A 13351-nucleotide genomic window follows, 5' to 3' on the forward strand; every position below is an offset into this window, starting at 1 on the left:
GAAAATGTCAAAAGTTGTCATGTCCAAAAAACAGCTGAAAACCACTTAGTATAGCCTGTCAAACCATTTTATAATGTACAGTGTTGAAAAAACATCCAAAAACGGCCAAAAGACCCATAAAATAGAACCTTGAAAAAATGAAAAAAACAGCAAGGCTATAGTATGGCGAAAATGTCAAAATTTGTCATGTCCAAAAAACAGCTGAAAACCACTTGGTATAGCCTTTTAGAGCATTTTATACTCAACAGTGTTGAAAAAACATCCAAAAACGGCCAAAAGACCCATAAAATAGCACCTTGAAAAAATGAAAAAAACAGCAAGGCTATAGTATGGCGAAAATGTCAAAAGTTGTCATGTCCAAAAAACAGCTGAAAACCACTTAGTATAGCCTTTTAGAGCATTTTATACTCAACAGTGTTGAAAAAACATCCAAAAACGGCCAAAAGACCCATAAAATAGCACCTTGAAAATATGAAAAAAAACAGCAAGGCTATAGTATGGCGAAAATGTCAAAAGTTGTCATGTCCAAAAAACAGCTGAAAACCACTTAGTATAGCCTGTCAAACCATTTTATAATGTACAGTGTTGAAAAAACATCCAAAAACGGCCAAAAGACCCATAAAATAGAACCTTGAAAAAATGAAAAAAACAGCAAGGCTATAGTATGGCGAAAATGTCAAAATTTGTCATGTCCAAAAAACAGCTGAAAACCACTTAGTATAGCCTGTTAAAGCATTTTATAGTGTACAGTGTTGAAAAAACATCCAAAAACGGCCAAAAGACCCATAAAATAGCACCTTGAAAAAATGAAAAAAACAGCAAGGCTATAGTATGGCGAAAATGTCAAAAATTGTCATGTCCAAAAAACAGCTGAAAACCATTTAAAAGAATTCTTTAACTTTTTTTGTATACTATGTCGTTAGAAAACACTAATCATGTCATGGTTTTAAACTTTGATTAAAAAATCATTGAAATGTCATCAAAATGTGGTGTGGTGGTTTGCCTCACAGCAGGAGGGTTCCAGGTTAGAACATGATTTGGGGCGAAGCAGTTAAAGACGTCATTAAAGTGTCAGTATAGTATGACTTTGGAAAATCCTTAAAATGTCACACTACAGTATGTCATTTAAAACAATCCTAAAAATGTCAGAACAGAATGTCATTAGAAAATTAAAAAATACATTTAAAAAAATAATTGTTACCATATGTCATTTAAAAATTCATAAAAAGGCCAGTGTAGTAAAAGAAATCACTAAAACATGACAATGTAGAAAAAAGTGAAAAGGGTCATAACATTGTATGCATTTTAAAAATGTCATAGTTGTTATGTTTAAAAAAACACACCACAGTATAGTTTTTTTTGTTTTTGGAGAAAATCATTACAACGTCATAGTATCTATATCAATAGAATATTGCCATGGGATATATTATGATAGCATACTGTATTGATTTTTCTTCCCTAATGGTTAGATTTATTTCTGAGAATGTTTGCCGTTTTGGGATTGTTGTTGTGTACAAAAGAACACTGCAAAAATATATAAAAATATATAAAATAAAATAAAAATAAAATTAAAAAAACAAAAACACACTGTAGTGTGAATAAGCTACTCAAGGTAAATCCCTCAGTCGATATGACATTTTATCAGAAGTGAAGTTTATTTACATATTTCACAATGTATACTGGTATTTTCTGTTTGAAGAGCAGATGAAGAAGAAAAGGATGAGGGTAACAAGGAGAGGATAAAAACAGCAGAGAGAAAAAGAGAACACAGGCTGAAATGCTTTAATTACAGTACCTGTTGCATAGTTTGACATGATTAAACCAAAAACCTTCTCTAATATTGTGCTGTGTATTTCAAACTCTTGCGGCACTGGGCCCTGGTCTTGCTCTGAAACCTGCGACTGACTGGGAAACCAGAAACCAGATCGGGGTCAGAAGGGTCCTTACAGACGTGTGTGCACTTTGAACGTTCTCACAGTGAATCATCACATCTGTCTGGAGAGCAGGATGGTTGTCCTCGAACTATCTAAAACTGAGAATTAAATGATCCGAACAAAGTGCCATGCAGGCTTTGCTGTTGCAAACATCTTTAAAAACCCCATCTGGTGCCATAAGTGGAGTCCACTGCAGGATGGTTTCTTTGATTTTTATTTTTACCGCAGCTGGGCAGGGAAAGGAGAGATGCACCAAAATAAAAAATAAATAGATTGCAGCAAAATAAAGAAATTTAAAAAATACAATACAATAAAAATTGGTGTCTATAACTGCCTTTAACAATTTTTGTGAATGAATTTTAATTTTTAAGGACAACATCAGGCCAGATACTGTACTGTACTGAAATTCACTTATTAAATTCCCCACAGTATGAATTATTTTTAAGACCTTTGGCTATGGTGGCCCATAGGATTAAAAAAAGTAAACAAAATTCAACATGAAGTTGTTTACATTCAGGGTTTTTATTGAAAAACCTGGAAAAGTCATGGAATTTGCAAATTGTAATTTCATGGCAATTTCAAGGGAAAAAGTTTTGGAAAATTAAATATACCCTGAAAGTTGTTTCACAACCTGTATAATAACACAATGTGTTCAAGGACCATCAGAAATTTGAAAATTTAACAATAATATCTTTTTACAGTTTCCAGCTGTGATGGAGAATTTTTTATTTATTTTTTTTTTTCAAGAAAACATGTTTTCTTTAGAAACCACCAAAAAATAAAGGGGGGCAAAAAGAAAAAAGAAAAAAAAGAAAAAGAAAACATGCCTTTCAAACCCTCAGGCTCAAGGGGTTTGGAAGTCCCTCCCCAGTGCTTAAAAATATTTGACATCCCTCTCCTCTTATAAATAAATAATATATATCTAAAAAAAGCTGTTATATAGCAGTGAAAAAGAACCAATAAGGAGTTTCAATGGTCATCTTGGGAAATGTATGGGCTTAAAAATGTGCAGAAAAGTCATGAACATTTATTGGTAAAAATGTGTATGAACCCTGTACATCTATTTTCTGGGTTTTATGGATACGAAAAAGCCGTTTCTCACCAGGAAAACGATGCAGGAATATGGAAAGTCTGAATGCAAATTTCCAGCATGACAATAATGCACATGGGTGTGGTCCAAATGATCACTGTTACCGTGTTTCAGTTAGGTCCCCGAAAACATTCCCAAATTGATGCTAACAATAGTTGTTATGGCTAGCCACACATAAAGTTAGTAAATCAGCTGCATTTTTATTGTATCCCAACTGAAGCACAAACCAAATTGATTTTGATTTGTTTCCCCACTTTTGCCGCGAGCTAACTATGACCATGACGTATGATACCAGTCGGAAATAACAGATATCATTGGTTAAACATATATTTCATCATATTTTCCCCCACAACAAATGTGAAAGCATTCATAATAATCAGTTTTTAGAATTTTTTGTGTAAATTTTCCAGATTTGAGAATCCTTTCTCGGTGTGAAACGGGTAAATGTTCTTGCAATGAGGCCTGTTGTGATTTCAGGTGCGCACGGACAAATCTACGCTACAGAAAGAGCTCGGCTGCCTCTTGAAACTACCACGTCATCATCTGGATATTTACTGCAGCACAAAAAGTCCAAAGAGAACCAAAAGCACACGTTAACTCCTGGAGCAGTCGGTCTGTTCTTATGCAAAAACGATCACGTCACTGTGTACGTACTAGAGCTAAAACTGTCACCTTTTTTACAAACACGAACTGTAAGAAAGCATGAGTAAGCACGTGAATTCAGCTGTGATCAGGGTTTGTTCAGTCACGTGATACTTCAGAGGTTGACCATGTCAACTTTGACCTGATTCTAATGAGATAGTATTTAGATCTGATCTCAGTCTTCATGAGTTATTTTTTGTCTTGTTGTTATGCGACGTTCCTGAATGGCTTGGCACTAAACTGGTCACCACATTCCATAGCCGATTTACAGACCCACTGATATAAACTGGAAATACTAACTCACCAGATAGTGCATTTTATTTATTTCTTGAAAGCTATGGTGGCTGTGAACTAAAGGAAAACATCACACACACAAAGGTCTCTCTCTATGGAAGCCCACTTCTGCCAGTGTTATGAAAAAAAAAAGAAAGTAATTATAATAGGAAACTTTGGAAATATTGACTTGGTATTTCAAAATAATGAGGGCTGTAAACTTCTGGTTGGTCGAATGATTCTCTGACCAAATCCTCCTTGGTCAAAAAATCTGTCTTATTTTACTAAAACCTTCTACTTAAATTAATAACGAACTAATTAATAACAATAAAAGTGTCAAGCTTTTAGCAAATTATGCCACTTTCTTCCTGAATGTACTGAGTATTTGTATATTTGTAGATCTGTTTAGGGTTGGGACGACGCGTCAATGTAATCGACGTGATTAATTATTTGAATACGCTGATTCATGTAACGTGCGTCGCACTGTTTCACACAGCGCGCGTCATGAGCGCGTGAGCAGCGCCGAGTGTGTTGTTTTTTGTTTCGGTGCTCATGTTATGAGAGCGTGCACACTGCTCACCCGAGCAGCGCTTGTCAGGCGCGTCTGAGCTGTGTGTCAACTGCAGCCGTTTTTCTACGCGTGACGCTCGCATTTGTTGACTCTATACCACTTTACACTGCAGTTTAAAGTCTCTCTCTGTCACAGAGAAGAGGAAATACAAAGATGTTTGTTTTACCTCAACTTCCTGGCTTCCATTTCAAAACAAAAGGTTTCTGACTGTGTCTCTGTGGACAGAATGCCATGAGTTGCTGATACAATGCATTTTATTTTGAAACATTTACAGGATGGGGTTGTCAGCTGTGCAGGAGCTTGTATAACTTCATAAATGAGTGGAATATGTGCTAATAAATACAAAAATACAGCACTCATATCAGCAGGCAGCGGTATGCCCTCAGGCCCAGTTAAGGCTGATCTATTTTGATGGAGAAATAATGTATTAGTTATTATTATTTCTGTTAGAGAAAAGTTAGAGTGTTATTTTTTAAATTGCACTGATTTTACTGTAAGATGTTTTGTTGGACTGCAAGATTTGAGGTTTGTTACTGTAACAAAGAGTAACTGTTTTGTTGGTAAATTCATTGTTATATTAATCGAGTAATAAAAAAATATTAGATCAATAAAAAATAATCAATAGATTAATCGATTAATCGAAAAAAAAAATCGTTAGGTGCAGCCCAACATCTGTTTATTTTTCTTGTTCCATATTTTGTTCGGTTTGTTTTTTTTGCTTTCTAAAAATAAAAAAGTAGACTTTTTATTTTCTCATCTGTATCATTTTTTAATCATTTTTAATTTTTAACTCACATTTATGGCAGAAAATTTTTCACACTCACGCAAGGGGCATTTCAAGCGATTGTAAAAAGCCATATTTTACAAAACTGCGATGGACACATATCACTGTAGTGCATCAGTGAGGCCAGCTCAGTTCATCTAGAGGTATCACATTAGCAGATTTCTTTTCCCCTATCGACTAATCAGTTGGTTGTACAGTAGGTAGAACTAAAATCAACCAAGATTTTCTCATTTCATTAGTCATTTTCTAATGCAACAGATCTTGCATGAAACCTCAAACTGTTGTTGTGGTTTGGCCTTTTGTTCACATGACAACGGTGTTTTGGGGGCCTGAAAATGCAAACTTTTGAAAGTGGGTCTCAGAGTGTAATCGTTTGAAAACACCACCCCTTCTGACCGTGTAAACTGGCGATGCATGGATCCTGTGAGAACAGTGATGTCACGGCCGCACTTCACGCATGTTGTTCTTCTATGGTGTGTCAGTACAAAAATATACCACCGAAAACTGGCCTGGCATGCACACTACAACATTTTGGGTTGTTTTTGCAGATCCGTTCTCACAGTGTTCTCATATGACATGGATTTTATTTTTGTCAATATGAATGTGGGAAGAATTTTCTGTTTTAAGTAGGGCTGTTCTCATCTTAGTATCTTAAAATAATGAAAAATGATAATTAGTCATTGTTTTGAATACAGTTTCTCATTAATTTATGATACTACTGATAAAGTTCCCCATTATAACGACTTTTTTTTTCATCACATTGATGGAAATGCCACCAGACTGACTGTTTCTTTGCTCAGTGATAACCCTGCTGATTGAAATATATATTGTTACAAAACTAGTGATTTCTACACAACTTTCATATTTTGGGAAATAAGTTTGTCAGCTTTGCTGTCGAGAGTTGTCGATACAGCCAGCTGGTGTAGCTTAGCAGATGTTTGTTGCTGCACCTGCTACTTAAAGAGAAAACCTTGAAGTGAAGTGCAGTCAGTTCATGTGAACAACCAAACAGAAGCAGTGAGTCTAAAGCGACTGATTTTCTTTCACCGGGTTTCCATTGAGAGAGACGAAGAGATAAAACAGCCATGCTAAGTGCAAATAAGCTGAGTGCAAAGAAACGGTTATCTAAAGTTGCCCCTGAGCCACTCTGGGAGCAGTTAGATGCAAGAGGCTCTAGGCAAATAACACTCAATGATTCAGCAGGAATGTCAGATGAACATGGATGAACATGGATCACTGCTTCAGCTCCTACACAGCACAATTACTCTCAACTACAACATCAACGTCACAGTCTGAGAGCTCAAAGGCCATTATCTGCCGCACTTCTCAGTCCGCTCCCTGTCTAAAAATCACAGGTTTACTCATTGAAACATGTCCCTTTAAGCATTTACTCATTTATATAATTTAACCTAAATGTTCCTCCGTAATGTTGGTACGTTCATGCAGCAGCGCCAAAATGGAAATGTGTGCTTGTTTTAGTGTTAGATGCTGATTGTGGTCATCTTCGACTAGTATAAATTCATTGCTGTTCTGCTGGTTAATGGTAATAATAAACCATATATAACTTGTGCTTAACGGTCAACCTGCAGTTCTTAATGGCTGCTGTGATTACGGTGTGCATGAGACCCACCGTGTGGTTCTTGTTCTGGGTTTTGCAAGAAGCATCACACAGCTGCATCATTACCGTTTTAGTGGCGCATACAGTACCAGCGTTTATAATGCTAAAACCATTGTCAGTTGACATAAAATAATTCAACAACAATTTTAAAAGTTCATAATCATTTTAGTCATCTTTCAAGCAAACTACAATGACTGCCACGTGGTTTTATGTCTGCCAAATCTGAAGAAATTCCCTCAAGGTGTTCTTGAGATATTGCGTTCACAAGAATGAGACTAATGAGATCAGAATAACCTTGACCTTTGGCCTATGACCACCAAAATCTAATCAGCTCGTTGTTGAGTCCTAGTGAATGTTTGTGCAAAATTTTTAAAAAATTCTCTCAAGGTGTTAAGATACTGTTCACAAGAATGAGACTGATGAGGTCACAGTGACCTTCACCTTTGACCTCCAATAATCTAATCAGCTCGTCATTAAAGTCCAAGTGAATGTTTGTGCAACATTTAAAGAAATTCCCTTAATATTGTGTTCACAAGAACGTGCCGGACAGACGGAAAACATAATGCGTCTGGCCTCTGCGCAGAGGCATAAAAACAGACCCTACTTTGTCCTAGTATCTTTGCTATGATGATTTGCTCTTTATCTTTGTCAAATTTGATCGTTTTTTGGGGATTTTTTGGCGATATCATGAGTCGTGCAGCCCTAACACCAATCATCAAAGTGATGTACCACTGACACTAAAACTACATCAGCCACTTTTTCACCTCAGCGTCACTGTCTGATTCATCTCGGGAACTAAAGCCGTCTTCGCTGCTAAGAGGAGAATGAGCCAGTGACTGCCGGAGCTTCTCATTATGTCATTACATAACTGGACTACACATTCTGTAATAAAAAATGTATCAAGAACTCATCATTTAGTAAAGAGCCCATCTTGCAGTAAAATGCTGGATGGAAAATAAGTCTGTCATCCTTGGAATTGCTTTTAAGAACAGAGATCATCCTTTCATCTTGTTATAATAATGTGTTTATATTTTTTTATCTGTTCAGTTGAAGATATTTCAAAACAATTTTGAAATCAATTAATTAAAGCTGCCCATTAAGGCAAATAGTATCCAGCATTTTAATACAGTATGAGTTTGATCTGTGCCATTCAGTTCACAGTTGTAGCTGCAGGGGGAGGGTGGAGGAGACGGGTGACAGTGGGTGAATCCAAAACCTGAACGCGTGCATCCTCACTTGTCCTCAGTTCAACAAGGCCGGCACGCTCACTGTACACAAAGAATCCACACAAACCGAGTAAATAAAGCACTGCAGACGAAGCAGTGTGTGAGTGATGAGTGTCTGTGCATCTAGATTCTGGTTACTGTGCCTCTTTTGGTCTTTTCCACCAGATAAGAGATTGTGTGTTTTTCCGAGTCTTACATCAACAAACTAGCAAACAGTTGGCAGGCAATCCTCCTATTTCATCGCAACTTCCTGATTATTCTGCCTCCTTCCTTCCCCGATTTACCTTGTCAAGTTCCATCTCCTTGCAGACGTTACTTCTTGTCGCTGTTTTGAAATATTTGTTCGTAGGACGGAGGCGGGTGGTTGCAGTAGGATGGAGGTGGAGGGTATGGACCCATCATCATGTGGGCGGAGCCAGGCTGTGCCGGGTAGGCCGGGTGTGTGCTGGTGACCCCTGGGTCGTTACCTGTCATCCCGTTGACCCCGAAGCCCGGCATGCTCCCTGGCTGCTGGGAAACTGGAAATAAGAGGAGAAAATTCACATGCTGATCTTTTGTTGCCTTCACATGCTCATTGGAAATGTTGAATTTTACCAGATTCACGGTGTTATCAGTTACAAGCACATGAACAGCCCTTCAAAGTCGTGATTACAAGTGGGAAATTGGGAAATCGAGTTGGCGAGTTGTGACGATCGTGTGGCGTTTCAGGGCAGCAGAAATGGCAGAAAGCATGGAAACAGTTACAACTATTGACTGTTAATAATATATATTTGGTTATTTTGTTTTATTTCTTTGTACAACAGAAACATAAAACCAGCTAGCTAAACAGATATCAACTAATTATAATGTTATTTAAGCTTCTAAACAAATAAAAATGTAAACTTCATACCTGGTGTGCATTCTATGTGCTTCGTTCTGCTGCTGAAGCTCAAAGGAGCTCTGTGCTACTTATTTTCGGTGAAACATCAGCCATGAAAAAAAATATTTTCAAATGTCCATGTTTGTTGTTTTTCTCTAACAAGAACACTTGAATGTGTGTATGTCTTAATTACGACTGTACAACTTAGAAGTATGATATTTCCAAGGGGTATCTGAAGGCAACATTTGATCTGCAGACTGAATCCCTCACCTCTCCTCCTCCTAAAGTCCTGCTTTTATGGCCAAATGACTGAAAATTGATCTGTCCGTAAATCTCACTGCCAGATGATTTTGTGTGTGTCCATGTGATCAGCAACAAACAAGACGTTTCTCTGAAGGCCAGGAATTTTCATATGCTTTGCCCCCGGGTCAGCTTGCGGGATGATAGGAGGCCGGGGGCCAATCGATCGACAGTCATTGATAACATTACAGCATAACATTACAACATAACAGGAAAATTTCTGACAAACAAGCTCTATTCTGATGCTTTGTTTATGCACTCTGTCACCTTAATAGAGAATATATCTATATTTTGCTTGAATAGAATACAAAGTCATCTCAATCTCTTTACAAGATGAATAAAAAGGATTTTAGCTTGGACAGTTTTCTTCATATCTGTATAGCACAGCGTTAATTTCGATGAGGAAAACTATGACAAAAAATATTCAGCGCTTTTTTTCCATGACAAGGATGAGACAGTCAGTCAGTCATTTTCTGTAACTGGGGGGTGGGCAGACTATATGGTCGCCAGACTATCGCAGGGCCACAAGGATGAGACATTGCTGGGCTAAAAAATAGATCTGTGATAACAAACTTGGAAAAAGTAAAACTCTAGTTTTATACTTTTTTATGCTCTCTTTTGCTCTCTTTTTATGCTCTGTTTGTTACCACAGTACAAAACGATCCCAGTGTGAATCAGTCACCAAAATGGTCATCCTTTTGCGGGTCAGAATTGGCCGCCATAAATTGAGCATCACTTCTGTAGGCCGTCGCTGAAGTTAGCTTGGCCCTGGTTCCCTCGTCTGAAAGCTTATGGGATTTTTCCATCGCCTTTTGGATTGCTGTAGAAAATAAGTTCTGTGGCAAAAAAAACATTTATGATACTTGCATGTTTTTTTTCAGCAAGATAATCTTCATAAATGAACACCCCTTTTTAGGATGTTTGAAGCCTAGACGCAATTCATAGTTTTCAGTCACGTGACCGGCACCGGGCCCTGGAGGGCAAAACAGTGGTGGAAACGCACCACTGAAATGCAGCAAAAACCCATCATATTTCCTTTTTTTCATGCCATGAATAATTGGATCACACCTCCAAACAAGCAAAAAGAAAGATATTGTTAAAAAACTGCAAGTTTCGGGGTTACAGCACCCGACGCAGCTTTGTATCACTAATAACAACTTAGTTCCTGCCAGAGTTTCACTTCAGTGATGTTTACATCCACCTTGTGGAGAGTCGCTCTTCTTACACTGCCGCCTGGATGAAAGTGTACAAAAGTACAGACACATTTATTTTCAACCTGGATGGGTCAGTAATGCTGCCACTTGGGGAGTGAAAGATAAGAAACTCTTCATTGTCAAAGACGTTTATCTTTGATTAAGAGCTTGTTTTCTCATCTCCCATGCTCGTTCCACATAACAAGCTAATCTAAATGTTTCACATGTAAACCACCAACTCGATCTTTCTGCATCATCCATATGTTCTTAATCAATATCTGTTTTTATGTTACTAAACAAACAAGTGCGCAGTTTCACATAAAAAGGGCAGTCGAAAAAAAACGAAACTAATTTTCTATATCAGTCAAATAACACAATAAACCAAATAACCAAATAACCAACAACTGCTCACATTATAGCACATAAGTCCAAAGTGGCAGCTTAATGGATCATGAGGTAAAAGGCTAAACCAAAGCCATTCATCTAATGAATATTATATCTGCTCATTGACATGATGTCCTCACCTCGTTGACTCGTTCTTTTATTAGTCTGAGACACCACTGGGACCGAGAGTACCCATCTTCCTCTGAGATTAAATGTTTGGCCACAATCCAAAACCTCAAATGAACTCGCATGAAATCATTTCATATTCTCTGAGCACAATGATTTTAACAAGCAGGCTCTGACAGCGACTTTATTTTGGAGTTCATCGGGGAGAATTATTATGTCCTATTCTGGGTCACCTTTCTAGTATCTCGGCCGCCTACAGAATTGAGTTTTACATGGTGGTTATTATTGGAGCGCTCCGTCCAATTTTCTGCTTGGCTGACTGACACAGAGTGAAATTACATTCATTTAATATTAAGACATTTTATCAGCTGCCATACTTTCACCCCAAATCTCTAAATTTTAAATGAAGTATCATTTAAGGCCACACTGACGATCACAATGGCCAGGTCTGAGAAATGACTGTCAGCAACAGAGTCTTCTGCTTCTAACATCTATTTTAGAAGCAGAAGACATTGTATTTTGGAACATAAGTTGCCATTTGATTGATAGAAAATGACATATATATATATATGAAAAATATCCAGAAAACTCTCTTCTTATACTCTTCATAAAATATTTTAAGTATGATTAAAAAACAATGAAAAAAAAATGAAAAAAGTTAATACATTTTTTTAGCTCTTTATTGAGACTGTTTTCTTTTTGTTTAGTTTACTTTTTTCTTTTTTTCAGAAAATTTTCTTGTTACTTTTTACTAATGCCTTGCTAATGGTTGGCCATTTTTTGTTAAGTTGCTCGATGAACTCTTCCCATGTTTAAAAAAATATATCAATTTGCTGCAGTTTCAAAGGGTTAAACAGACAGAGTCCACCTATGCCAGACTAAACTCCTTTTTTTTTTAAATACTTGCTTAATTTTAATTTTTAATATTCTCCATTTCTGGCATTGTCGCCTTTTTACTATGTGTAATAGTGGGACTCCTGCCGTACCTGGTGTGGTGACAGGGTGCCTGGTGAAGGACACGTTGAAGGCTGGCTCGTCTCTCAGAGGGGACGGATACATCCTCCTGCGGACAAAGAAGCCAGCACCGCAGCAGAACAATACTCCCATCATCAGCAGCACCCTGAGTGACAGACAAAAGACATCGAAGATGATTCACCAGCCCGACATCATCAACACGGCCAGGCCTGTCTGGAAGGAGCTGAAGGGCTCATCCATTCAGGAAGATGGATGAGAACATCAGCGTCTATTAATAGTTTGACTGTTTTGTGAGTAATATCTGCACACAGTGAGCAGACACAAAGGTGCCACCGTGACCATTCACAAAAAAGCCACACCAGCAGCTTATTGCGGTTAAAGAGTATGTCGTCCCCTCAGACTAAATCACTCTAACACACTGCATAAAACTGATCACACGATGATAATAATAGTAATCACTGTGATGGTGATGGTGCAGATGTTTTGATTGTAAATAAATGTGAAGGAAACCCTGCATTTATATAAGGAAGTTTGTTATTAAAATCAGAAAAACTTTATTGATCTCAGGGGATTCATTACAGTTGCTCTTATGTCAGCATAGAGAACTATAGCAAGTGTATGAAAATATAAAATATGAAATAGATATGCAGTAAGAGTAATCAATCCGCACAGTATGTAAGTATTTAAAACATTACATGCTTACAGTATGTAAGTATTTAATATAAAATATGTATAATATGTCAGTGTGTAAAGACACAAATGTAAAAAATACAGTAATAAAACAATTTGTACTAGTCTGTGAATATTCAAATTCTAATACAGATAATGTGCTTAGAGTGTAAAGCGTGTAAATATAAAACTGGGCCTGATGCTACGATGCAATGTAACAACTAGTATTTTGTGAAACATATAAATGTGTGTGCAAAGCTACAACAATGAACAAGATATACAAAAAAGCAAGAATTGAAATAAAAATATATACAATATGTAACATGTTAAATTTAACCTACAGTCAAGAGTTGCTAGAATATTGCAGATTTGAGTAATTGCACAGAGGACTGCTGCAGTTGAAATAGAAAATTTGTACCAACTATTGCAGTTAAGACAGTGATATAAAGAATTATTATTGCACTTTTAAACCTCATTGCACATTTGAAGTAATAAGAAATAAATTGTGAAATGTGATTGTAGGTAAGTGCCAGTCTATTAACTCAGAGTGCCAGACACTCTGAGGCAGAGCAGTAAAGTCTGACAGCATCATTCGCCTTCGGCTGCTGCCGAACCATTAACCATTAATGCAATATCTGTATATCTGTAATATGCATCTAATCTTGACTGGATAAAATTAACTTGCTAGCCTACGTCATCGTAGGTGA

General features: G+C 37.1%; 1 protein-coding gene across 3 annotated transcripts in view; it reads right to left on the reverse strand.

The window, feature by feature from the left end:
- Nucleotides 1-1631: 1631 nt before the first annotated feature.
- vopp1b (VOPP1 WW domain binding protein b) overlaps nucleotides 1632-13351 on the reverse strand; it is a 55409-nt gene continuing 43689 nt past the window's right edge. For 2 of the 3 annotated variants that reach the window (XM_088072167.1, XM_088072166.1), the window contains 2 exons: nucleotides 11987-12120; nucleotides 1632-8656 (listed from right to left, as the gene is read on the reverse strand). In XM_088072167.1, the coding sequence (XP_087928293.1) occupies nucleotides 8451-8656; nucleotides 11987-12120 (340 nt within the window). In that variant the 3' untranslated portion in view covers nucleotides 1632-8450. The remainder of the gene's footprint in view (nucleotides 8657-11986; nucleotides 12121-13351) is intronic. The other variant, XM_088072168.1, reaches the window with a different exon arrangement.

This window comes from Plectropomus leopardus, chromosome 21 (assembly GCF_026936395.1).
Source record: "Plectropomus leopardus strain MGB_pleo_1.0 chromosome 21, ASM2693639v1, whole genome shotgun sequence".
In the NCBI taxonomy this organism is placed as follows: Eukaryota; Metazoa; Chordata; class Actinopteri; order Perciformes; family Serranidae; genus Plectropomus; species Plectropomus leopardus.